Here is a 26736-nt window from a genome sequence, read left to right as displayed (position 1 = left end):
TTGTAAAATATCCGATTTCACAATAAGTAGTATAAAAGTAATTACACAAGTAAAAGCTTATGTTGACGACGACAATTAGAATCTTTAGTGGCATCATGTATCATGAATTAGAAAAGATGCAATAAAAAAGGCTTATGATTATAAACTTTCCAGTAAAATAATATCAAATGACGTCATTTTTTTTTTTTTGGGGGGGGGGGGGAGGGGGAGTTGCATGAATGTATATATTTATAAATCTTGATTAGGCAGTATAATACAGGAAACAAGTATTCTATTATACAATTCTAAGAAAAAAAGTTCGAGAAATATTGAAAACGTCTTGTGTAATACATATAAAATAATAAGGCTGAATATCTCGAAAACAAGTTCGGTGCCATTTAAGTTATTCAGATATCTTTATTTGGTGTATGCTTCCAGTTAAGATAGTATTGGTTTCGAGCAAGCACTTCTTGTATCTATTTTATTTTGAGATTTAGATTTTCCTACGCATTTCTTCCTAATAACATGAGATGTTACTTCTTGAAACACATGTCCAGGATACTAACGTTTGGAATATTAAGATGATCAGGATTTCCATGCTAAACATTAATTTGATGTCCTCCTATACAAGACCTATGCTTGCAGATAAAACTGTTTAAGACAAGATTAATTTAATTGCAGTCTTCTGTGATTTTCCCTTTTGTTATACTTTGATCCAATCCCCAAACAGACCTATAACCGATCCCTATTTACTACACGTCCATAGCTTATAGGGTCTGCTATACAGGATGTGAAATTGTTGACAAGTCTTGACCACTTTTCATTATAAATACACGATGGTGAAAGGTTGTACTTTGTTAATTTGCATAGAGGCGGAGTTGATCACTGAGTTTGCAGAGGTGTGCAAAGATACCCTCTACGCAGAAGATTGTATTTCATTTTAACTGTCTTTGCACCTTATAATTTTGTTTTTTGGTTATTTTTTGTATATTATCTTATTGCAGCGTCGGTTTTCAAACAATAGGTTTAAGTCTAGTTGTGTAAGAAGTGGAAAATGATTTATTCTTAAACTGTTTCATACAACCACCATCATCGTAGTATTATTTTACTAAAGCATGAGGGAGACGACCGATGGAAAACGACAATGTTGACCTAAAAACGATATTTTTCTTTACAAACACTGTTTTTTCTTTAAATGAAAGTATATAAAAACGCTATGTATCATCAATATTATTAGACGGTTCATTCGTTTGAATAGTAGGTGTCTGCATCGCATCGATCCTTCCAGTCTCCCCTTCCTGGCCAGTAGCATATGGTTGGATATCTTTTACAATCTCTGTTAATGAATCGTTATTGTTATTACGTTTCTGTAACTGTACTAACACATCGAGCTGTTCTCTGTAAGAATTAAAATAAATGCAATACAATACAATCTTTAAATAGTTATGAATGCTTCGTTTTGTTTATACGTATTTAAAGTATTAAACTCCTTTATAGTATATACTTAATACTACATGTTAAACTCTGCATCTTTGCCGTATCAACCTGGAACCCTCATATCAATCCGATGGCTACCGGTCCAACGTGTGATAAAGGCTTTAGGGTGCAACGACCTGTGATACATAATTTGTCATGTTTATTTTTATCTTATGTTTCAAGTGTGTTCGATACGTGGCAGAGTCGTAGCGCATAACACGGTAGTATTTTACCATGTAGCTAATCAAAAGTTTTCAAATATAGCAAGGTCTCCTTTACGTCGTATCAATCGAGATTTGGATGGTATGCAAAATAGGCTTAGGGGTGTAATTTAGTGTTGGCAATATAGGCCTAGGAGTGTAATATAAGGTAAACGATGTAGGATTTACACAATTTCTATTATATGTATATGCCAAAAAATGTACATTTTTATCTAAGTATATGCTACAATAGATACGGTGAATATATATCAAAGAGACAACAACCCCGCCAGGATGAAAAATGAATGTATATTGTAAAACTACGTTTGTGACTTAAGCTATAAACTTTACAAAACTGCATACTGCCAGATCAAGTAAGCGCTGCATTACATTAAGCTGAGTGGCTCAATATTTCATTACGCCTCCGGCCAACAAGTTGCCACTCCCATTTTTTGTTGGAGTTATATTGCAGGTTCTTTATTTTTGCATGTGTTGTCTTGCTTTTTTTGCTTTTGTTCTTTTTTTTTATATAATTGTGGTTTATTCTGTTTTCAACATTGTGTTTGTAGATCGGCTTTGTTTCCTGTTTTCAATATTGTGTTTGTAGATCGTCTTTGTCTCCTGTTTTCAACATTGTGTTTGTAGATCGTCTCTGTCTCCCGTTTTCAACATTGTGTTTGTAGATCGTGTCTTTCTCCTGTTTTCAACATTGTGTTTGTAGATCGTCTCTGTCTCCTGTTTTCAACACTGTGTTTGTACATCGTCTGTGTCTCCCGTTGTCAACATTGTTTTTGTAGATCGTCTCTGTCTCCTGTTTTCAACATTGTTTTTGTAGATCGTCTTTGTTTCCTGTTTTCAACATTGTTTTTGTAGATCGTCTCTGTTTCCTGTTTTCACTTTTTGGCAATGTATATGAATTTCAATGTATCTGAATTAGACTTCTATTTTAATGCTTCGGTATTTTATGCCAGTATTTCATTACCTATTTTCGTGTAGCACAATAATACTCACTGAATTTTACTAAGTGTTGATTCCTGTCGAGAAAGTCTATTCCGTACAGTCAATAAATTCATTTTATGAGAGTCTAAACTATCGTATATATCCTGTATATATTTATTCATTTCATTAAGAGGTGGTGTTTCCCATCTTTCTAAAACCTCCCTGATGTCTGTTATATGTTCACTCTCCTTATAATGCGTCGTCCGATGGTCCTACAAAAATAAAAAAAATACAGGAGTTTGTAAGTGTCGTTATAAATTATTTTCATAACCAGATATCCTAATATTGGAACTATCTGCAAACACTGAACAAATATATATATTTACTTTGCTACTATTTCTCGTTAAGAAAGGTTCATGGATAAAAGAGTTATCTGAACAAAGGTTTTTCATATATGACCAAGCTGAACGTGACTTTTAATCGATGTATGGACATTCCAGAGAAGCATAACCTGTAACAGCACACATAATCTTATTAAGTGTAAATATTTGTAAGAATCAGGCAAAATCGGAAAAATTAGAAACATGCATGTCAAAAACCCGCCAATGTGACAATGTAATAATACTTAACGATACTTTCTCTAAAAGACCATTATTTGATCTCTGCATCACTGGCTTTGCTCTGAAATTTTTCAATATTTTTTTTTTTAAATGAGGTTTTTATCAGAGTTATCTGCCCTTGAAATGTCCATGTTCAGTGCAATTGAATGAAATTTTAACTCAATGGTGCAACATGATATGAAAAGTCTTGTTTGTTTTCCTTGATTTTGATGATGAAAATAGTCAAATTAAACTATCAAAATGGTGGGTTTTTTCATACCATGTTTCGCCAACTGCTTGATTCTTACAGGGACTGACACTTAAATGACTAAAGCATATATGTCGTCTGTCATTATGAATTTGTTACCAAATTGAAATTAAAAAATCACACATAATCTTTAATTGTTTAATGTTTGTGCTTAAAAATGTTTAATGTTTTGCTGAAAATTTAAGTTTAAATTAAAAAAAAATAATTTGAACAATTTCCTTTACCTACGAACTAATAGATATCACTTAAACGGAACATATAAATTTTAACCGCCTAGTTAGCACAAATTCATAAAAAGCATAAGTTAACCAAAATTGTTTTTAATGTTTTAATATACCTTTCCCAAATACATGCTGTTTAGTTCAACTCGTGCTACAATCCATGCCCTGTTGACTTCTAGCCCTCTTTGTGCATCCTGCTGAACATTTTGGTAAGTGTCACTCAACTGAGCTATGAGTATGTTGAGCAAGATCACACAACATGTAAACAGGAACATTAACATTATGATACAGCTCATTGGCCTGTAAAAAATAGACATGCGGAATACAAATACGGACGTTAAGAATATGTTCACTACCAATTTCATATTTGTTTGGAGCAGAATATCTAGTGATTTTTAGTGATACAGTAGTGTTATATAAAGTTTATATTACATTGTAATATCTTGTAGTTATACATGTATAATGAAAATTCATGTTTTACAAATCATATACAAAGTGAACATAGGTAGCATAATTCTTTAAGAAAAATTACATAAACAGTATTATACCTTAGTTCTGTGTATTCAATTATTCTTTCTGCCTCTGTAATTATCCTTACTCCAAGAAACAAGATTTTCCAAAATGAACTGAAAGGTGATAAAGTCATTGTTACAGTAAAAGGGTACAATATGAATTTCTGAAATTAAGAGAGCTGTATAGAAATTATAGCAGAAAAGCTATACTTTCAATGCCTTACTTAAGTTATTAAATTGTAGTATACATTTCTATTCCTTAATCCATTAAGCTGAAGAATTATGAAATACTTGAATTAATTGATGCTAACACAGTGTTCTAGGATTCCTATTTCCCGTTACCCGAGCAAGTAAAATCTGGATCAGGGAAAGTTGAAAACTTCATATGCTGCAAGGATTTGTTTTGTTAGGAAAACAGTCACTGACTGAGGGAAAGTTGATTTTATATGGATTTTGTCCGAGGAAACCTCAATTTCTGAAAAAATCCTAGAACACTGTAACAGCGTAGCTTATACAACTTTAGCACATGTACCTTGTTTCATCGTGTATATCCAGGGAATCCTCTCCCTTTAGAGACAGAACAAAGGCACCACTGAATGCTAACAATATAACTAGGAAGACAACGGTGAATTGTAAAAAGTCGTGGGCTACAATCCTCCACAAAATCTGAGCATAGGCACCGGTTTGTCTGAAAAAGTTTGAAGTTGTTAATAATATATGGTTTATAGTTGTAATATTTTCATATGCAAATTTTTGCTAAAGATACAAAGATGCACATCATCAAAAGCTAACAATATTATGAAACAGTTTAATCGATATTCGTAATGTTATACTTTTGAAGTGTCGGACTTTTTTTATTTACATGTATTGTTGTTTTTTGTTCGTATAACTCATCTAAGAGGGAAAAATTATGGTTGTACTTTATTCGTTTAGATATTACAGTATATTTTAAATGGCAACTAAAAAGGATCCAGTATTCTTTTCCAACATTATAATGTAACAATACATGATGAATTTAATATGAAACCCCCATAGACATGATAAAAAATGTTACCACTACCAATCGTACATTTCTTTATTTTGCCTTCCCTTTATCAAGATTTCAACTTCATGAAAAACAGGCGCGACGACTTTAATTTCCCCATTGTCATTCTGTCATTTCCTTTGCAGTAACATTCCGGCTCTTAAGGCATTATCTAATAACCCATACGCTTTCCTTTATTTTAGGAGAGTTTCCTCTATTTTTCATACTGCCTCATTGGCTAACAAATAAGAAAAGCTCCTGAGACAAGGAGGATAAGATAGTCGCTCCAAAGGTTGTACGGTCATTTCCATTCTCCAATAAATCGATCATGAACGTCCGTTTCCTTTCATTGAGATGGATTTGGCTTCCTATTTCGATAGTATTAGTATTGAGAACTTTTTAGTATAAAATTGATACTTGGATTAAGATCTTCCTATGTACAAGATTCTAATGCTCCTGATGAGAGGTTACTCCTTGAATCACACGTACACCAAGTTTGCAATATAAATGATTGGTACTTTTTGCATTTCGGAATTGACAATTAACTACTTTGCTTTGTCCACAAAATCTCTTCTGAATTGTGCAACCAATTTCGTTACTTTTTTCATTTATCAGACTATTGAGAAAAAATTCGGTTCTTTCTTACCTGAATACTGCTGCGTATTTGAATATCCTGAGAGTCCATAATAGGAATGCCACAGATAATACTGGCCATTGTTCCTTTAACTGTAGAAACCGGAGTGGAATCACAGTTAATATTAGTATTGCTGAGGATAGGTCTATCCAGTTGAAAGCATCGTGCCAATATTCCAACTTATGTCTGTAAAGGGAAAAAAGTAGATATTTATATCATTTTGTATTGCATTAGCGCAAACATTCATTTTTCAAGAAAGCAACCACTTTATTTAGCCCTCTAATTTTAGAAGTTACAGTAGTTTGATGTTACCAATAGTTTCGTTAAAAATTCAAATACTGTGTACACTAAAGTATGAATGCTTACTTTCTAAACTGGTTCAATTCTGAGAGTAGAGTAAGGGAAGCCATTATACATGTCCATATTTCTGTAACTGCCCTTCCAAGGTTGATAGGTGTTTTGTAGACCAGTGGATTATTCGCAGAAACAGCAACTACCGCAGAGTATGTTAAGGCAAGAAGGGTAAGGAGGTACATAATAGAATTCACCCTGCAAAGAATAACAGTAACAATCAAAAATATACATTTCCTTAATACTGAGTGATAGAGTAATCAAGGGAACCAAGGTTATAGCGGTAATCAAGTAATCATGTAATCCAGGGACAAAGACCAGACATGGAAAACAGATATACACAACAAAGAACATAAAGTAACTAAAATCATACATACAAAGTAACAAAAGTAAATGAGCAACTCGGACTCCACTAAAAACTGGGAGCATGGACCACGTGCACCGGTAGTGTAAGCGTCCTCTGTTTTTCTAGAAACACCCGCCGAGTTGCTCGTAAAAAAGTCAAGTCCGGGGTAGACTTGATGAAATGATTTAACTTCATTCACTATTTTTTTTAAACAAACTGATCTTGCAAATGACTTGTAATATGTTGAAGATGATTCCATTTTTAATTTATTTGTAACCACCAAAGTGTCAATTCGTTCGTCCCAAAATCTTGTCTACTGGTCCACTGAAACTGTTAGATGGAATTCGATGTAGCTAGCACAAACTCTATATCACAAAGTGCAATTGTGCATTTCCAATTTTGTTTTTATATGAAATATGTTTAGGATTCCTACTTTATTTCTAGAGGGAAGACGGGTTATTACATGTAGTAAGTAAATATCAGAGATTTGTATTATTTTCTCCATTTATAATAATTGATAAAAGCAGAGTTAAAGAGTAATCAAGGGAACCAAGATGCTAGTAGAAAATCAAAACACAATTTAATCCAAGGAAAAAGACCAGACATGAAAAACAGACAAACACAACAACGACCATAATGTAACTAAAATAAAGCAATTATGTGGGTGCAGAGTGAGCTTAATTTTGATACACATTTATAAATACATGAAGCAAATCTGAACATTTACAATTATGTAATGAACTCATCTGCAATATCATCTCATTTTATGTATCAAAAAGTGATTGACATCAGTTTCGATTATATGTTTAATGAATAATTCATTCTGATAATTAAATATTCTGCTTCTAGTTATAAACATATCGAAGCGTAAGGTTCAATTGCAGTCCAAATCTAGGATATTACTTATCAAACTATTTACAAACATAATTCAGAGCATGTATTTAATACATCCTTGAAAATTTTATTACTGCCTCTGAATATAGTTTGTAGATAGAACAATGTGCCATTTTGTAATGTTAACATACAAATATCAAACAAATCAATACTCGTAACAAGGTTGAATATTCATTTTGGGGAAAACTCCCACTAATTTTGAAGAGATTACTAGATTTAAAAAAAAAAGAATAATTAAGGAATGACTGTTTTTTTATTACTTCTTTCTATGAATCAATAACCTCAATCACGTGGTGCACTCTCGACAACAAATGAGGATGTTTCAAATAGACCGAATGAAATATAAGTCATTTCTTATCATTTAATTTTACTACCACAATTTAAAGAGTACATCATTAGAAAACAACGATGACATCACGGTCACATTCCAAATTTGGTCAATAAGATGATTGTCATTTTTTATCAAACCAGAAATTGTGTTACTTTTAAAATTAAATGATCATATTACATTTATTGAGGTTGGTACATGTATTTCGTTAGTAATTAGAATAAAATATACCAATGTAAAAGTATTTGAAGAAGTGTCAATATGTTTATAGACAAACCAACCCACGCTTGTCCTACATAATCACTGTTTTAGAATTTGAATGTGCTTTCTGCAGTGGATTTCTGGAGATTTATTTTTAAAATATATTGTTCACACTTTTGTTCTTTCGGAAATATAGCAGTTTGTTCTAAATATTTTCTCAAAACTCGATGCAAATTTGTGTCAGAGAAAAGACATATTAAGAAGCATTGAACAATGTCTTGGACCATCATTCCAAGCAAAACTAAAATATTGAATGGAAAAAAAACGGAATTTAAAATCCTAGATTTTGACCTTTAATTAGTGGAACCTAAAAGTACAATAGGCCTAAAGGTTGACATGATGTAACTTTTTATCAGCTTATCATCACATTTGTATAAACAGCAGCATGCTATTAGATGATTGAAATAGAACTATTTCATGTGATGTACATATACTCCAATGGATATAGCGTCATTACAATCATCAAACCAATTGTCGTCATAATTTCCATCTTGCATAAAGGGAATTCGTCTCCTTGAAGGTATAAATGAAACTTAAATTGTAGGGACAACTCCAGGAAATGTTAATTGTTAATATTCATGCAACATTTCTCATGAGATTTCCCTTTAAAAAAAATTGCCTAGTCAGGGATACAAATGTACATTACAGTCATGAAATAAGAACACAAATTTTAAATTTTAAAATGAATAAATTTTGCTTTGTTCGTTTCTCCTTTCCTCGTTTGTCTATCCCGGACTTGACTTTTTATGAGCAACTCGGCGGGTATTTATAGAAAAGAAGAGAACGCTTATCCTACCGGTGCACCTGGTCAATGCTCCCAGTTTTAGTGGAGTCCGAGTTGCTCATTTGCTTTGGTTACTTTGTATGTATTATTTTGGTTATTTTATGTCCTTTGTTGTGTATGTCTGTTTTCCATGTTTGTTTTTTCCCCTGGATTACATTCTTTTCATTACTGCTATAACCTAGGTTCCCTTGATTACTCTTTTGCCCTATCATTTAACATTTAGATATGTAATATATTTAATTTAGTTTTATTTTCAAAAGCAAATCTTTGCTTATTAACACATGCTTTCTTTTCCATTTTTTTTAAAATTAAAATACTTTAAAATGGGGTTTTGTAGGAAATACTTACACATTTGCGGGTTCTTGATAATTACGTGATCCTTTTAATACTCACAAATTAAACTTCACATGATTTTATGTAACTAGTTCTTGAAATAAGTGGTAATTAGTTCTATACGGATAAAAATTACAATATTTTCTACAAAAGAAAAGTAATGCGAAATGCATGTGATCTAAAAATAATAAACAGAATATATAGTAGCTGTTCACTGATTGTTATGACAGAAAATTGACAAATCGTGAAAATATAACACAACTACTAGCAGAATGAACCAAAAATAAGAAATTATAATCGGACATTAAATGGGTAAACCGCTTAATGTTCCTACAAAGTATTAAACATAACATGCATGAGCTCTTACTTTCAAACCATGGGGAAGATTAGGGATGCAGATCATAAGACTTAGTAAAGAATGTCTGACATTTTGAAACATTAGAAATGGATTAAATTGGAAAAAAAAAACTATGAACATTTTAACAGGCCAACGATGGAAAAAACTGCATATTCATTGCATTTAAGGTTTCCTACAGTACACCAATTCTATCCACATTAATTACAAAAACGAGAAACACCATATTACATATAGTCATGAACCATGATGAATTCTAGGCGGATTGGCCTTGAATCTTCGATCAATCGTCTACGATTCCAATTGATGTCTCCTGTGCATTTACGTTAATCTGTATTATAATACTTTAAGGAAGTATCATGATTCGCAAATTAATAACTTACAATTATTTATTTTACCGGTTTCATAGAATTTAAAGGTATACAATCAATGAAAATAATTCCTACGATACAAATACAAGAATTTTACAGATTACTTTAAATCAACCTCTATGTGCACAGAAGAACATATTACATAATTTATTCTGTGTAGTTAGCATGTATTCAAAAAACAGTCGGTATACCAATGGGAACAAATAGTGGCCCTTTCAATAATGTTAAGTTTCTACTAAATGTCACTTTCAATATTCTTTATCATCCTATATTGTGACCCTTTTTTAATATTTTCATCCCCCTATTACAATTTAGATACCACTTGTAAGTACCCATTTGAATCTGTTAGTGATATATTGTCAGTTATATAATCTTTGATCCTGCTAATCATTTATTTGAACAAAAAAATTATTCTTGGCTAAGGGACTAAGAACCAACACGTAAGTATCAGATTACAAACCCACTAATAAATTATTGCAACAGATGCCACACTTCATTGTAGATACAACTTTTTTACGCATTGCATGTAATATATTTTTGTTAATAAACAATGTTTAGGCTGCATAGCACATGACATCAACGGTACAATATACATTCGGCACGTCACAAAATTGGATCGGTGAAGGATAAAATTAGTATAGAATAGACTTTCTATAAATCCCTCTGTAAAACTTAATTTCAAAAGATATTGATTGTATGCATATCTATTGAGTTTAATGGTGCAAGTCAGTTAATTAATTACATGGAAGTTCTAAAATATAAATCAAATAAAGAACAGTGTTCAGTGCTATTATCCATCCAAGACATCTGTAGAAATTTCGTCACGATATTGGTAATACACATTATCATCATCATTTATAGCATGTACAGTAGATATATACATCATTCCTGTATTAAAACAGCCTAGATACAACCAAACTTACTGAAATCTGAATCTTGCGTACTCTTTCCATTTTCGTCTTATGAGTAATCGTACAACATCGTGGTAAACTAATGTCTGAATATTGAAATAAAACATATGTTGATTTTATTTTTTTATTTTTTCTTTTTCATTTCAAAGCACATAAATTATTCACGTATGTTACCTTCTTTAAAAATGTGCGAATAAAATTCAATAGTAATTTTAATGACAATTATTATACTTCATTTAACTTTTTGTTATTAATGTAAATAATGAAGTTGTGTTTATATTTCAGTCGACAAAAAGTAGTCAGAGCTACGTAAATTCAAAACATCATTAAATGGAATTAATTTTCATTGCTATATCAAATTATTTCGTCCAAAAACACTTTTGATCATGTCTCATATACAATTATAATGTTAATATCGGTAAATTTATTTTCTAATTCATTGTCGTTCTTTAGTACATGTAAGGACAATTACATTTTGACATTTCACAAAGTCAATAATTTAGTGAGTTTAAGTTATAATATCCTTTTGCAAGCTTTGTTTTTGCAGTATTGCTCATTCGTACGAAATAATGTTTTGTAGGACCGCGAATGGGTAACAGATTCCTATTAAAACACCTGTCAATTATTTTATTTCATGTTAATATTTCCCTTATGTGTTGTCATTACATTTATATCACGTTTCAAGTAAAATAAAAGTAAGTCATCAATCTTAATACCCAATGGTCATTTCAGACGGTTATAATTAATACTAACCTTGTTACCACTTTTGGCGATCAGTTGAAGCGGTGATTTTGATTTCTTGTTGAAGTCAGTTTGATTCGGTGCTCGGCCATTCTCATCTGAATCCAGTAGATGGTAATACACAGTAATGTGACCACTAGGGCTTTGTGGTTCTATTAGGCAGTCCAATACAGCTAAGATCGTGCTCTGGAAATGAGAAGAAAATAAACATATGTGTAGTAAAGTTTAATGATAGTAATTAATTTACAATCATTATGTTACATGATTTCTTTTGACATTTCATATCCACGTGCTATAATCTACAGGACTATGTATGATGTGTTTCTAAGGAATGGACAATTGTTTTGTTTTCGTTTTTTTTAATACCTCTTTGGCCTGGTGTTTGTCCATAAATACTGTGGCCATCAGTTGAAGGGAAATGTGCTTGTATAACTAAGATGGGAAATAATGATCTTGCACGCTTGAAAATCCACCCACCAGGCTCAAGAGAAATTAATGGACTACGAAGAATGTATGTAAGAAAATGGAGTTTCTTTTCTGTTATTGTCGCGCAATGTATGAGCACACAGTATTAAATGAAAGAGTAATCAAGGGAACCAAGGTTATAGCGGTAATCAAAACAATGTAATCTAGGGACAAAGACCAGACATGGAAAACAGATATACACAACAAAGAACATAAATTACTAAAATCATACATACAAAGTAATTAAAGCAAATGAGCAACTCGGACTCAACTAAAAACTGGGAGCATGGACCGAGTGCATCGGTATGGTGAGCGTCCTCTGCTTTTCTAGAAACACCCGCTGAGTTGCTCATAAAAAGTCAAGTCCGGGGTAGTCGAAAAAGGAAAGGAAATCTATGACCCGTTGAACAAATCAGTTTTCATGGCACAAATGGATACACCGTGACGATCCACGAGTTCATGATGACGACCATAAAACCTCTGTAGTGATGACTTCAATCTTATAGCAACATAACCCTGTTCCAGAAGCCTCTTTTTTAGAATTCTAGCGCGAAACAAAAGGTCTGCGTAGTTACGGCAAGCTCTGGCATAACGTTGTGATATGAACATTCCCTACGCAGGTGCTGAAGGGATGTTGCCACAGATGAAAGGAGAGTTGACAATTCTGAATGAAACGTCATCACATTTGTCGTAAAGTTTGGTCAATAGTTTTACTTTACCGTCCATTTCCAAGTGTAGGTCAAGATATGAGGCTGACTTGGGGTAGATGTGATATATCAAATCCCACAATTAGAATTGTTTGAAGATAATACGTCATCTATATAGTGGAAACTGAGATTAAAGGATCTAGCTAAATAAACTTTCCCTTTCGATCTCCTGCAGAATTGTGTATATATTTGTCAAATTTCATATTCACTGACAGTGTTATGTCTACGATACATGCTTTGTTTACAAGTACATTTTTTGATGAAACACAATTATCTGGCTAGAACATTTGTCATAAAAAGAATGCGACATATCAATAAAACATATTGAAGAAATAGAAGTTAATGAATATCAGGTGATTTCTTCTGCAGCTTGGCATTGACATCTAATAAAGTTCAATTATCATTACTAAAATATGCTGGTGTTTCTGATACAAACACATGTACGAGATGAAAGTACATATCTACAAATACTACGAAAGTCTATGATGAAGCGTTTTTTCATTGTCAGAATCTAATATGCTCGAAACATTATCATTTCATACAGTACAATGATTGGTTGATCATCACTTCGTTAATTCATTATGAAACATTTGATATAGGTGAACCTTCTTAACTGTGATTTCAAGTTTTCTCTTTTCGTATACCCTCTGAAATGTCAGCACCTTCATATTTTCTTTAAAGTAACTAAAACGATGCTAAGCGTTTTATATTATTTCAAATTAAATGTTCCAAGGGGTACTGCTCGATCCGATGATAAATGTAAAACCTTAAGCAGTTGGGTCACTTCATTCAAACCTTAATATAATTATTCATGAATTTGGATTATAATTGTAATATTGACAGAGCAGTTAGATTAGGCAGAGAGTTGAAATCAGACCAAGTGTAATTGTGAACGAACTTGACAGAAGGGTCAATTCAAACCAGTAGTATGATCAGTACTTTCAATAAAATCCCATTGAAATGAGTCAAGAAATATGCAGTTCAGAACGTTTTGTCCCTCATTCTTAATTTGTAGGGCCACATCATCGGTAATCATTAAATGTAAAGCCACACCATACAAATACATTAATTAAACTTTCGTTCTTGTGACTATTGCTCATTTTTTATAAGTAACTCCTCCTCAACTTAATATAAAATACGGAAAATAACTAACTTCCTTCTTCTTCATTCTGTTTTAGTACTTCACAACTTAAGAGATCATACCATAATGACACCTCAGGTCAAAATGATAAAATCATTCCTTTCTAGGAAATCACCACTGACATGCAATATTTAGATTGAAGTCTTCTGTAATATCCAATCAACGATCAAGCTTTCTTGAACCAACGGTTTTAATTAACAAAATGTATCGCCCTACAAATGTACTCTAATTATGGCTAAAAGTGAACATCCTGACCCCCTACATAATTACGTCCGCGTTCAGTATTGATTGCCCAAAAAAGGAACAACATAAAGAAAATATTACTTTAATAATGAACTACAACATGCGAGCTGTGGCAATACGAAGTACCATTAACTATTGAAATTATGCTTCAGCTTAATATGTGTCGTAATGAGGGAGCTGACCTTATAAGTGTTTTTATTCAACAAAAGTTTCATCTATGATGGCATATTTTTTTCTGTGCATAGAACGTATGAACAACAATAAAGAAGAAACGTCCGCGGGATGGCGTATATCTTATTCTGACTTACCACACAACCTCCTTTTGATTCGGGAGAAGAGACTACCATTGTGTCATTTGTCTTTATGGATCTACGACATTCGTTGTTACTGCCGTGTCACTAAAGATCGTGTTAATAAGAATGCCCAAGAAGGAACTCAGATTTGACAGAGAATCAAACCAACAATCTCCTGCAGTCCAATTTAACCAGTCATATTAATGTTCATATGTTCTAGATTGTATACAGTGAGGTCACAGTGAAATATACGCATGCAGCAATATACTTGTATCTTAATGAAAGATTATTAACATATGTTTTATTAAACAGTCCCCTTACTAATGTACCTGCATGTTCTTTTCGATAAGCCTATGGAAACTGAATTCAGCTGGCTTACAGCCGTCAGATGTATAAAGGCGTCGTACACTGAAAATAAACATATAAATGAGACGAAAGAATATAAAATCAAACCTAAGCTGAAGTCAAAAACCGCCAAAGGGTCCTGGGCAATATCAGAACATTCATTCCTAACCCCATCCGCACCCCCACCCCCCAAAAAAACACAAAAAGTGTCCGAAATACAACACTATTGCATAATAACTGGTAACATCAAAATAAAAACATAAATTAAAAGACAGTTCTTGATAATAAAACAGTTGAAATCGAAATATTGGAAAGTTCTCGTACGGAGATCGATTTTATACTGTTTGAAAACGGGACCATTATTTATAATTCTTGTTTACGTCCTAAGGCTAAAATACTGGACATTACATATGAACCTAAATACGCACTCTTTATTTGACATGTAAGTGATCAACATAGCAGCTATGGTGTCGTTCCCTTTGTCGTAGGCAATGGTATATGGCATAACACAGTTCCGGTCTCTGGCATTTGGATAGGCCTCATACTCTAAAAGCTTACTGCAAACTCCTCGGAAGTTCTTTGAAACAGCAAAGTGCAAGGCTGTTTTGAGTTCGTTGTTACTAGCTGATGGATTTGCGCCTCTGTGTATCAATGTATTAACTAGTAGCTGAACCTACATGTAGATAATTAATTATGGTTATGCCTACAGTAAAAGTATTAATTTTCGTGGTATACTAATTTTCGCTAATTTCGCTGTGAACATAAAAGCGAGAAAAATAATACCCGCGAAATTGATTTTTAACACTATATCAAGCTTATCATTTTTTCAATCCGCGAAAATTGATACCCGCAAATATATTCACTTGACCGAATCCGCGAAAATAAGCATCAGCGAAAATTAATACGTTTACAGTATACTAATTCTCCACGTATATACGTAATACACATATAATTGGCAACTTTAGGATTCATTTCGAGATATAAACTTTATGTTCTATTACAAGAGCATTCGTAAAACTGTGATAAATCCGAACTGTTTCGCTTAGTTTTTTTTGTGTATGTCAAGAAATAAGTGTGTATGTTCTATATGCATGTTAACTGCCTTTTGATTTAAAATTTACAGTTACTAATCAAGGGAACATGTACAACCATGGTGAAGTATTATAACCTCATTACATTCAAATCTTTGATATATTATGTTTTCTTTGTAACTTTACTGTTCGGAGTAGACTCGTGGCGTTTTCCTTTAAAAGGAAATCTTTCGAATATTTTTTTTCAAATCTAGCTGTAGTGTGGCCTAGATTGATGATGTGCAATTTTATTGAGGTACAGCTTTATGGTATAAACTTTCCATTGTCATGCTCCTTATATAACATTCGTCATTCTCCATTTCCCTTGCCCCCATTCCAATTCCATTGCATTTCTCTTTATTAGGTTATTACACCATCCTTGAATTTTATTTTTGAATTGTTTTAACATTTTAACTAAACTGTTTAATTCAATAAAATATAATTCATTTGTAAATAAATGAATTAAGCTTCCCCTTAAAACAGATTCCCCATTCTCCCCATTCAAAATCCCCACCATAGGCATACGTAATCCTCATTTCTCATTCCTCAACTCCCCAATAAACGCCATAGAATGTAAAGTTCCTCTTACATTATCCTGGACAGGTCTTAGATCTAGTATATAGATACCTTGTTCTCATTATCTATTTCTGATACAACATATAGCAATGCCTTGTCTTTGTTGCCTTCCTTTGTCACAATTCTATCGATGAGAACCTCAACCTCAGCCTCCTGTCTTCCAACAAAATACATTTGTGTCTTTTCTGCTACCTGTTGTTATAGATACTAGAATTATTCTATATATCTAATTGCTTGACTTGTAAACGAAGTCACTCTGGGTTCATAAATTATACCTCAAGAGAAAAATTCAACAAGTACTTCCGTAATTACTTTGTTAATGGTCAATAAAGGAGACGGTACAATGAATATGCTACATTTCATAGATTTGTTTCAAGAAAACACCAAACTTTTGCAACCAGAATCTACTAGAATGTAAATGATGAAGAAAAAATAGAGGATAGTTAATAAGAAGTCTCAAAATTCAGATTGTTTTCCAATTTTCTACAATCTGGGGTCTACGTTAACATATTATCGAGATATAATTTTTTGGGACATTTTTCGTGAAACCGGCTTTAGGCAACGGGATAATTGACATTCACAAAAAAAGACCTTAAGTGAGGATGTCTTTAGAAAACGACCCACTTCGACTAGTAAATAAATTTAACAAAATGTAACTTGTATTTATCAGATTCTTTAAATTGACCAACCCCACTTCATATTTCAGGTAACCTTATATCTCTATCAAAAAAATAATGTATTTTTGTAATTTTTTACTTATTTATATACAACACAAAATAAAAAACCAAGATTTCAGTTTTCGAACATTTAATTTGTCAAGAAAATTGTAATATGGAAAAGAAAGAAGTATTCAACAAGGACTAGAAAGGTAGGTACGAAGGTACCTATAGGTAGGTAGGTTGGTATGTATTTTATGAGATAAAAAAGCTTCGTGTGTACGTTTCTTTCTCTTTTTTTAATGATTGTGTACCTCTTTCTGGAAAGAATCATCGTGTTCAGATTCTACTAGATCCATAGCTAAAGACTGCATCGAACTGCTGTGTCTAAGAGAACCAAAGTCTGGTTCTTGTAGTTCACCATCAGCTGTAAAGTTAGATATGAAAACCTGAATATAAAAACCTAAATTCTTGGTTTAGGGAGCAACCATTTGATTTTTTTTTTTGGGGGGGGGGAGGGGGGGGCTAGAATCAAATCTTATTTTTTTTTGTTTGACTATTAACAAAATATATATTTAAATGTTTATTATGGCTTGTCCTAGCTTTCAACCCCGCCTTTTTAATTCAAATTTGATCCTTGTCCTTTGCCATACAAATAAAATGGTAGTTCCCCTATTTCCAGTTTATTATATGTGTGGTCTAAAAAGGTGTCACTGTACTTGGACGATTTATTGATTGATTAATTTTTTGAACGATTGATTGATTGATTTATTGAACGATTACTTGATTAATTAAATATTTGATTGATTGATTGATTGATTAATTAATTAAATAGATGATTGATTTATTGAACTATTGATTGATTGATTAATTGACTGAATGATCGATCGATTCATTAATTTATTAATCGATTGACTCATTGATTGATTGATTGATTGATTGATTACCATACAAGATCTAGCTACAGTTCTCAAAAAATCCACAACTGATTATAAATAATGGTATTTATGTACTTCGAAACATGTCTGCGGAGAAGGAGGAAGTTATGCAAAAGTTTCTTCTAATAATGCATGTCTAATAGATATAGTAATAGAACCTGGAATTAAAGTAGAAACAGATAGCAACATTAGTGGTGACATTTAGTTAAAGAGTAATCAAGGGAACCAAGGCTATAGTGGTAATCAAAAGAATGTATTCCAATGTTAACTGACAAAATGTGCACTCGAACATAATTTAGGACGTCGCAAAATTTTATTTTAAAACTGCACTGGTCGATATAAACGTTAGAACAACTTTTATAGGAAAATCTCAGAATATATATTAGCTCCGAAATAACTAAAGGAGTAGCTCCATTTAAACTTAATGCAATTACAAAGTTTAATTACTATTTCAGTTATCGTTATGCTCGTCGTCATAGTATCATTTCCAGGCTTTGAAAAGCGAGAGGCTTAAAGTGATTTTACAGTCTGTCCGTGTGCTCTTCCCTTTAAGTAATTCTGATGTGATTGTGCACCTCTTATTTTTGCATTTTATTCATCTGAATGACTATTGGTATTTCATAAGACATATGCAAAATGGAAGACGGAATATTTTACAGACTTGTATAGCGAATGTGAAATGAGCTTTGACGCTGAAAACAAACGTAGGGTAGAAGAAACTTATGAAAACATTCATAAATCTCTAGTGCATGGTGACACTCTTACAGGTGGTTCTATCACAGATGATAGTCAACATAGTTAAAAATCTTAAACGAAGAAAAGCAAGTGGTATTGATTGAATTCAACACAAACATGTTTTGTATGGTGGTAAAACTATTATTAAATTTCTAACCTGTTTTTTTTCAATACTATTGTCGAAACCGCTGAACTACCTACAGCTTGGAAGCATGGACTGATTGTTGCACTGTATAAAGGCAACAACAAACCGAAATACTTACCGGATAGCTACAGGCCTATTAGCCTTCTTTCCTGTACTCTTAAAATATTTGAACGTGTCTCATACTCTCGAATTCAGATGTAGTTTCAGAAAACATTACTTTTCCCAACCCTCAACAACAGGGGTTTCAAACAGGGCTCAGTTGTCTCACTGCATCATTTAATTTGCAAGAAACTGTGTATTTTAACTTAGAATTATCAAGTAAAGTATATGTAGCCTTCATAGATAGTCGAAAAGCCTTCGACACAGTATTGCAAAAGGGGTTATTAGTCAAATTAGATAGATTAGGTATTAAAGGTAAATTATGGCAATTGATAGATACCCTTCATAATAATACATACAGAGAATTAGTGTAAATCAATGTAATCTGACTTTTTTCTTGTCAATGAAGGTGTTGTCCTTCCAGGTTAACTATTTGTAGTGTTTATTAATGATTTGCTGACTGATCTTCAGAATGTAAACTCAAATACTGAGGTTAATAATGTTGTAAGTTGTGCCCCATCATTAGCTGATGATATTGCTTGTGTTAGTACAACCCCCGTTATGTTACAACGTATGCTTCATGTCTGTTATAAGTTCTCACGAATGTGACGATTTACATTTAACGCACAGAAATCATACATTGTGATATTTACGCTTAACCCGAGGTCGGCTACATCCAACTTTAACTGGACTATAGGACAGAAGTGTATTCCTATTTCAGACAACGTAATCCATCTTGGTATAATCTTAAATGCTTACATGAAGACTGGCAAAAGAACTATTAGAGCCTGTCAAAAAAGAAAGAACTCGTTTTGTGCATTAAATGGAATTTCTTCGGATACAACAAACCCGAGTGTTCTTGTTAAATTGTATTTCGCTGTCATCCTTCCATCTACATTGTAGGGTTGTGAATTTTGGTCCAACCTCAAAGCGCAACACTTGTTTACTCTTAACCGATTTCAACACCTGATAGTCAAAAACATTCTGAGACTCAAAATTAACACTCGTTCGGATATGTGCGAAAGTATTCTAGGCTTCCATCCTATCACAAGTGAGATAGATAAACGCAAATTATTCTTTCTTCAAAAGCTGTGCACTTTGGACAACAAACATTTATCTAAAACAATCTTCTTCAATCGATTATTTTCATATTTGATGGACCCCAGTCGTAAACATCTTGATTATGTTCCTGATGTAGTAACCTTACTTCATAAATATTTACTTGGATTTATTCGAGATGGACACTTCCCCTCCAAACAAGAATGGGAAAGAATCATTAAACAGAATGTGTCCAAAGTACAAGCCAGCGAATGGTCTACTCGCATAAATAACGATAGTGACTTTGTTAAATTTCGCGAAATACGTAATACTGTCACATTTGCAAAATATTGGAGAAACTCAAAAATAGTAAATGAAATAAAAAGGTCATACTTTATAACAAAACTATTGACGGACGTTCCCAGTGGTTCACCAATGACATGTTTAATATGTAATAGTCAATACGTAGACTTTTTTGCCATATTTATTGTACATGTTCTGCAACCAACGTCTTGAGACATATCTGGTGAGACTTGATAATCGAAAACTTCGACCTAGAACTGTTTACAGAACTTGACCTATACTCCCAGGATGATCTTTTTATTATTCTACCTGGGAAAATACCGAACACTATACAAAGCAGAGATGATGACGCAATCAACTTCGCTAAATTGTGCCCGCTCATGTTGTACAATGCGCCGCAGAATACAACCGCCAATTTAGACTTGTTCGTGATAACGTTAACGTGGATGGTACCAATACAGACATCCCAGACTGAAATGCATGTTTCATGAAATAATTGTAAATATGTGATATCTTTTTTTCCATTTTTCACATGTAATAATGTTTTGTTATTTGCTATATATATAAACTGATCACATATCTCACGTATTTGAGGAAATGAAGGTATGAATGAATAGATAATATTTTTTCTTTTTTTTTGCTAATTGCATTTTTTCTTTCCCTTTGTTAAATCATGAAATTGTCCAAGTGACGAATACTCCATATATAACGATTTTAGCATAAGAACACAAGTGAATATTGCGAGAGACTCTTTTTCCCTAATAAACCATGTGTGAAGTATAACTTTCTTCCATAAAAGACTATTTCAATGACGCTTTAATATACTCACATGAAGTCGAATTTGGATGTCTAAAATCTTCCATCGGAATCTGTCCATGATGCGTTCTAGGACGGCGGCATGGACGAAGTGTGTAGTCATCATCACTAGCAGCACGTCTGTGCCTTTTAACTATACGTTTTTGCCTTTCAAGAGACATAGTTGTAAAAAAACTTCACGTACGTGTGGAATCAAGGAACTCTGTCAAAATTCCTTTCATCTAAAATTGAATAACTTAATTCAAACCTCTAAAAAATACTGAAAGAGATCAGACTATACCAATCAACGTACACTGTTTATAGTACTCATTAATACATGTATGTGTATATGAAACTGTGAAAGATGTCGCCTTGCAATCACAGATATTTAATCATGAGTGATCAACTATGCAAAAAAAATCCCTGCCTAATAATACTATCCTAAGGCCGAATACTAACCAATATGTTTAATGTTTTAAACAACTATTTTTCTTAATTTTGTCATATTTAGATGGCTTTCATATATTAGAAGCAAACAAGTTTTATATATCTACTCAACAAGGTTCGCCAAAGTCTGTAAAACTGGTGACTGTAATACTAGTACACGGTATCAGAAAACTAACACATATATAACTAGCTTTGGCATTAAGCACAAGGTGTTAGTCATTAGAATTCAGATTAACACTTGCTAACGATCTCCTATTGTCCAAGGAAATATCTGATTACAAGTAAAAATACACTTAAAAGCCGAATGTCTTGGCACCTAAAACCTGACATTGTCAGATATAATTTGTCATTAGGGTCTTGGTTGCTTATCTAACATAGACAATACGCAGACATTGACCTAAATCATAGTAAAGTGTATAATGAACAAATGGGTTTCAGAGGAGTCCACTATATATTATGATAGCGAACATTTTATTAGAATATGTGAAATTTTTAACATTCGGCTGCAACGGGACAGCATTCTAATAAGTGGATGCGCACTCTGGTATCCATATTGTTTCTCTGCATTTTACATATAGGTCCTGTCCTGCTAATGTTCGTAGCAGGCTCAGTTGATACTTCCGCTAGGTAGGTGCAATATTCTCCATACAAATTTGGTTAAAACTGTACGGGAATTGTGGCATTTGAGCCTGCACTGAAAATTAACGCGAAAGGGTCTGTTCTTTTTACCAGGGTGACTTCCTGAATTCCTAACCATTCAACTATATACTAAAAGTCAATCCAAGTACACGATAGAACTTGTTTTCTTGTGAAGGAACTTAGAAACTGGTTTCTAAACCATTAATTTACAGAAAAATTTCGATCAATATAGGAACAAATAATTATGCGAAAGGGCTCACTTAGCCATCTCTGGATTCCTTTAAATAGGCCACTTCTTTGTAACATCTGACCTTAATAGGCTGACCTTAACTCACAGTAGAAGGGCCAGGTGTCTTTAAAGATTTCAGAACAAACGTACAAAGAGAAACACCTGTACGCTGAATGATTACGTGTAAATATCTAATATAAAGCACGAATACAAAATCAGCTACATGTTTACTTACTTACCTGCTTCTACAGGTATCTCTCCATGAAATATAGAACCATATGACTTAGTATTGATTTAAGCAATTTTTCCTGTAATGCGATGAAAAGGGCGTTATTCTCAAGCAATAGTTTTCCAACGTGATCTTTTAGATTCAACAGATTAGTACCACAACGTTAGCTCCTGCCACTGATAGTCAACTATTCTTAATTTCATAGGCAAACACATGACTGTCATTAGAAACAGTTTTAGTGAATATATTTGATCGGGGTGTCTACCTTCTCTATAGATTATAATTTTAAGTAATCATTTTTTCTATAAAAATGAAAGCAGTGTGTACAAACGTCTAAATATGTTCAACATCACCAAATGATGGTAAAAAATTTTCATTGAATATTTCGGATAACCGACATCCTTATTCAGCCTTGAACTAACAAGATCAAAACATAGATTCTGAAGTTTGAATCACGCAGAGGATGATTGTACCTTATCAAAGTAAACCTTTAACCATATGATTAGGAATATGGATCAGAACGAGAATGCTTTTATAAAAAAAAAAAATAGAAATGAATTAAATGTGGAAAACAATTATCGGTCATCCGAAGTACTCAATGTAACTTTTACCATCATTTGGTGATGTTGAACATATTTAGACGTTTATTTAGTGTCTTGCCATGTTCCGCGTCGTTTTTAACGATCCATCACTCCGCAAGTGTGATTGTTGAACTGTCTACTTTGCGAAGCAAGTGATTTTGGTCGTTTCCGCCGCGGGACTCAAACAAAGACCAGCGTCCATGACCAATCGGCCAACTAGGCTATATAAAATATAGTTTTGACTGGGTCATTCCTTCTCGTAGGATTTTTCAGACCTTTCTATATATATTTCTTGTAATACTATCAAAACATATCTACTTGTTCTAAATGTATTAGGGTTGCACTAAAAATTCGATTCATATTGTCATCCGGAGATTCTAATTTTTTGTTAATGATACAAATAAATTGACACACACAATTTTGAGATCAGAAAGATGACTTTTTTACTGTTCATTTAATCATAAAATGTCATGATATTTGATCTATTTCTAAATTCTCACCAAAAAAATTCTTTCGTCTACAAAAACCAAAGCAGAACATGCAAATATATAATGATAATCATCTCCTAAATCTTTCTTTTTAGAATACGAATCTTCCCTGGGTATGTTTTGCTATTTTCAGTCTATGGGAAGTTTGTAATACATGGCTCTAAATCGAAAAAAGGTAATTTTATATTTATTCCTATCATCTAACATATTGAAATAATGTTCTAATGCTGTAGTTCGAAATTTTTTCGTTATAGTTTCAGAAATCTAGAACTATTGGAGAAGTTTGTACATTAGAATGCTAATTCGATTGGGAGTGGTCAATGAGTTTTTGTTTGACTGATATTAATAAAATATTCCCAAAATTAGATTTAGTTGGTCTTAGCTGTAATATGCCGTAGGGGTTATAGGTCGTACATATGGTGTGCATGTATATATCCTCCTATAATCTTTTATATTCAGCTTTAAATTTAGTAATAATTTTATGTATATTATCGAGATGTATAGAGCCAAATGACTGATAACGATGTTCGTAATGTTTCCTAAGTAAGATAGTTGACCTTAACTTTAATAGCTTTATTTCCATATTCCACAGGGGTATTAGGGGGTACATGGTTTGTTCGGCGACCTCTTCTCATTGTTATGTGCTATGTACAGCTTTGAAATAATATATATATATATATATATATTATATATATATATATATATATATATATATATATATATATATATATATATATATATATATATATAATATTTGACGGAATTGGTTTCATGTTTAATTATGGGTTAACATCCTAAAGCAGATATTTCGTGCATATCAGGACGAGAAGGATTGACCTAACAGACAAACCCTGCTTTTTACCAGTCTGACACTTATTGAAGCCCACATGTATACATAACATCCCAATCGCCGACAAATTATTCAGACTTCAAACTAACAAGTCGTCACCTTATCCTCTAAATACTACGTACTTGGTCAGAAACAGTGACCAATTTGTAATTCGACCCGGGATCTAACGAACGACTCCCAAACGCTACTTAGAGACTTCCGAGACAGAAATTAAACAAAAAAATATAATATCCAACTTACGTGTAGTTCAAAATGACTACTTAAGAGTCATATTTTGTAAAATTAAAGCAATTCTTTCATTTTAATAAGTTTGTTATTTTTCAGTTGGTGTAGATATAATTACCTGTCCATGCCCCTTACCTTACCATGTACATTTGTACAGTATAGTGAACATGTAGGATATCAGAGCGTCTCTTACATCATTCACGTATAATTATGTTCAAAAAATTTAAGGGTTGCTTCAGTCATAAATTTTAAAAAAGAGTTAAGCCAATTACTCAAAATAATCAAAACTAGCTCTTGTAATTTTGCATTTAATGCTGGAACGCAGTCAGCTGGTTCTAATCAGCTTGCAAAGATTTCAACTTTCCACAATCATTTCCGGAGAGTATCTTTCATTATCATGTTTCCCTAACAAAATAAATCCACCACGAAGAATACATGTAATAAGGATTCACATGTATTAGTCAGATAACAGATTTTCGTTTTTCACACCTGTACAAACTTATGAATCATTTGTGAAAATGACATTTTTAAGAGACAAGAACATGTATAATTTGACATGTCAATACTAACTAATGCACATTTCTATTTATAAAACACGGAACTTATTTACCTATTATTGGTTATTTTGTCAAATCAAAAAAGGGTGAACAGTAATGTATTTGTGCTTAGAAAGCTGTACCTATATATCATATTACAGATGCAGGCGCGGATCCAAGGACTGGCGTACCGGGCGTACGCCCCACCCCCTAAATCGGTAAGAAAAAATAATTCACCACACGTTTCACCCCATAATATGTTTTGTCTTGCTTTGCACGGCATTTAATTGAATTAACGCCCCCCCCCCCACCCCCTAAAATCAAATCCTAGATCCGTCCCTGAGTTGTAACATGTTTGCAAAGACATATTCATCCAATCTAATGATATAGACCAACCTTTCTTCCAGAAGATTCAGTGTGGGTTCTGTACACGCAGGGTTTTATGAATGGGTTTTCTTTATTCTGTTTCCCTCGTGAGCCTCAACAAAAATCTCAAGTGCTCATTAAAATTTCCCTCGTAATGTACAAAGTGTAAGATTTTTTTTTCATTTTTGTTTGTTGTATAACATGATACTAAACGTAAATGAATATATTACAGTAACATAGTTAAAGATAACAATTATTTGTTATGAACATGCAAAATCTCTTACTTTCATTTTCTTTGTTGTGAACTTTTCATCCTAACTTCCTTCGTCCAATGTGCAATTAAATACCTCTTGTAGTTCTCACGATGAGGCACGACATGGGGATATTTTTTATGATAAGCGATGAGTTGTTTTTGGTATATTGTAAATGATTATTTTCCAACATAAATCGTAGATGTACAACTTTTGATAATGAAAAAAGACATGTAATGTTAAAATATAATAGTTCCAATTGTTTATGTGACGTTTTATTTGATTGGTCAACGCCCTGAAAATCAAAACATTTATTTTTGAATAACCGCATGTGGCATCCTTTATAGTTGCAGTTAATCGAAAACCAACATTCAACTTTGAGAAAGGATGCATTTGTGATATGAAATCAGGAGCAGATTAAGGCGGGAGCGTGGCGGGCGTTCACACCCCCCCTCAAATTTGCAAGGCATGGGTTGTCTAGGGAAGATTTAGGCGGCTTAATGTTGAAACTAAATTTTCGCTACTTTTACCACAAAAGATATCTACATTGCACCCACTGTATATCAATATTTAAAAAATTTAACCTAAAAACAATTTTAACTGTGCGCCCGCTAATCTAAAATCCTTGATCCGCCCCTGGAAATGGTAGAACAATTTTTGGAATCAAAATTTGTAATGTGCCTGGCTTTTGCATGGACACCTTTTTAATACCTTCACAGACAAAATAGTGCAATTAAAATTGATGCCTAAGAAGGTGAAAACGTAGTTTTCGTTTGACGAATTGGAATTGTAAGTTTTAAAAATTGGAAGCAGTATATT

General features: G+C 32.9%; 1 protein-coding gene across 4 annotated transcripts; it reads right to left on the bottom strand.

Moving 5' to 3' along the window:
• Positions 1–1015: 1015 nt before the first annotated feature.
• LOC148614368 (uncharacterized) lies at positions 1016–26046 on the bottom strand. 4 transcript variants are annotated; one of them, XM_088588486.1, is made up of 16 exons: positions 25951–26039; positions 22631–22699; positions 21111–21318; positions 17338–17450; positions 16419–16559; positions 15150–15394; positions 14706–14784; positions 11540–11713; positions 10799–10872; positions 6219–6401; positions 5865–6038; positions 4727–4882; positions 4231–4308; positions 3799–3982; positions 2667–2866; positions 1016–1377 (listed from the first exon to the last, which is right to left on the bottom strand). In XM_088588486.1, exons 3-16 carry the CDS (start codon positions 21256–21258, stop codon positions 1194–1196), a joined length of 2133 nt encoding a protein of 710 aa, XP_088444612.1. In that variant the 5' UTR covers positions 21259–21318; positions 22631–22699; positions 25951–26039; the 3' UTR covers positions 1016–1193. The 4 variants fall into 4 exon arrangements, with proteins under 4 accessions (XP_088444612.1, XP_088444613.1, XP_088444614.1 ...); XM_088588487.1 differs by lacking the exon at positions 22631–22699 and having other exon boundaries at positions 25951–26046; XM_088588488.1 differs by lacking the exons at positions 22631–22699; positions 25951–26039 and adding an exon at positions 25697–25795.
• Positions 26047–26736: the final 690 nt, after the last annotated feature.

Source organism: Perna viridis, chromosome 6 (genome assembly GCF_037379345.1).
Source record: "Perna viridis isolate PV_CMFRI_1.1 ecotype Kerala chromosome 6, ASM3737934v1, whole genome shotgun sequence".
Classification (NCBI taxonomy): Eukaryota; Metazoa; Mollusca; class Bivalvia; order Mytilida; family Mytilidae; genus Perna; species Perna viridis.
This window is presented reverse-complemented; position numbering and strand designations above follow the sequence as displayed.

Coding starts and splice junctions, on each gene's coding strand:
- LOC148614368 (XM_088588487.1), bottom strand. CDS start 21,258: ATGTCTCTTGAAAGGCAAAAACGTATAGTTAAAAGGCACAGACGTGCT. Junction 15,395..16,418: donor AAATAGATAATGAGAACAAG/GTATCTATATAC, acceptor ATCTACATGTAG/GTTCAGCTACTAGTTAATAC. Junction 6,402..10,798: donor TACGCAAGATTCAGATTTCA/GTAAGTTTGGTT, acceptor TATTCTTTGCAG/GGTGAATTCTATTATGTACC.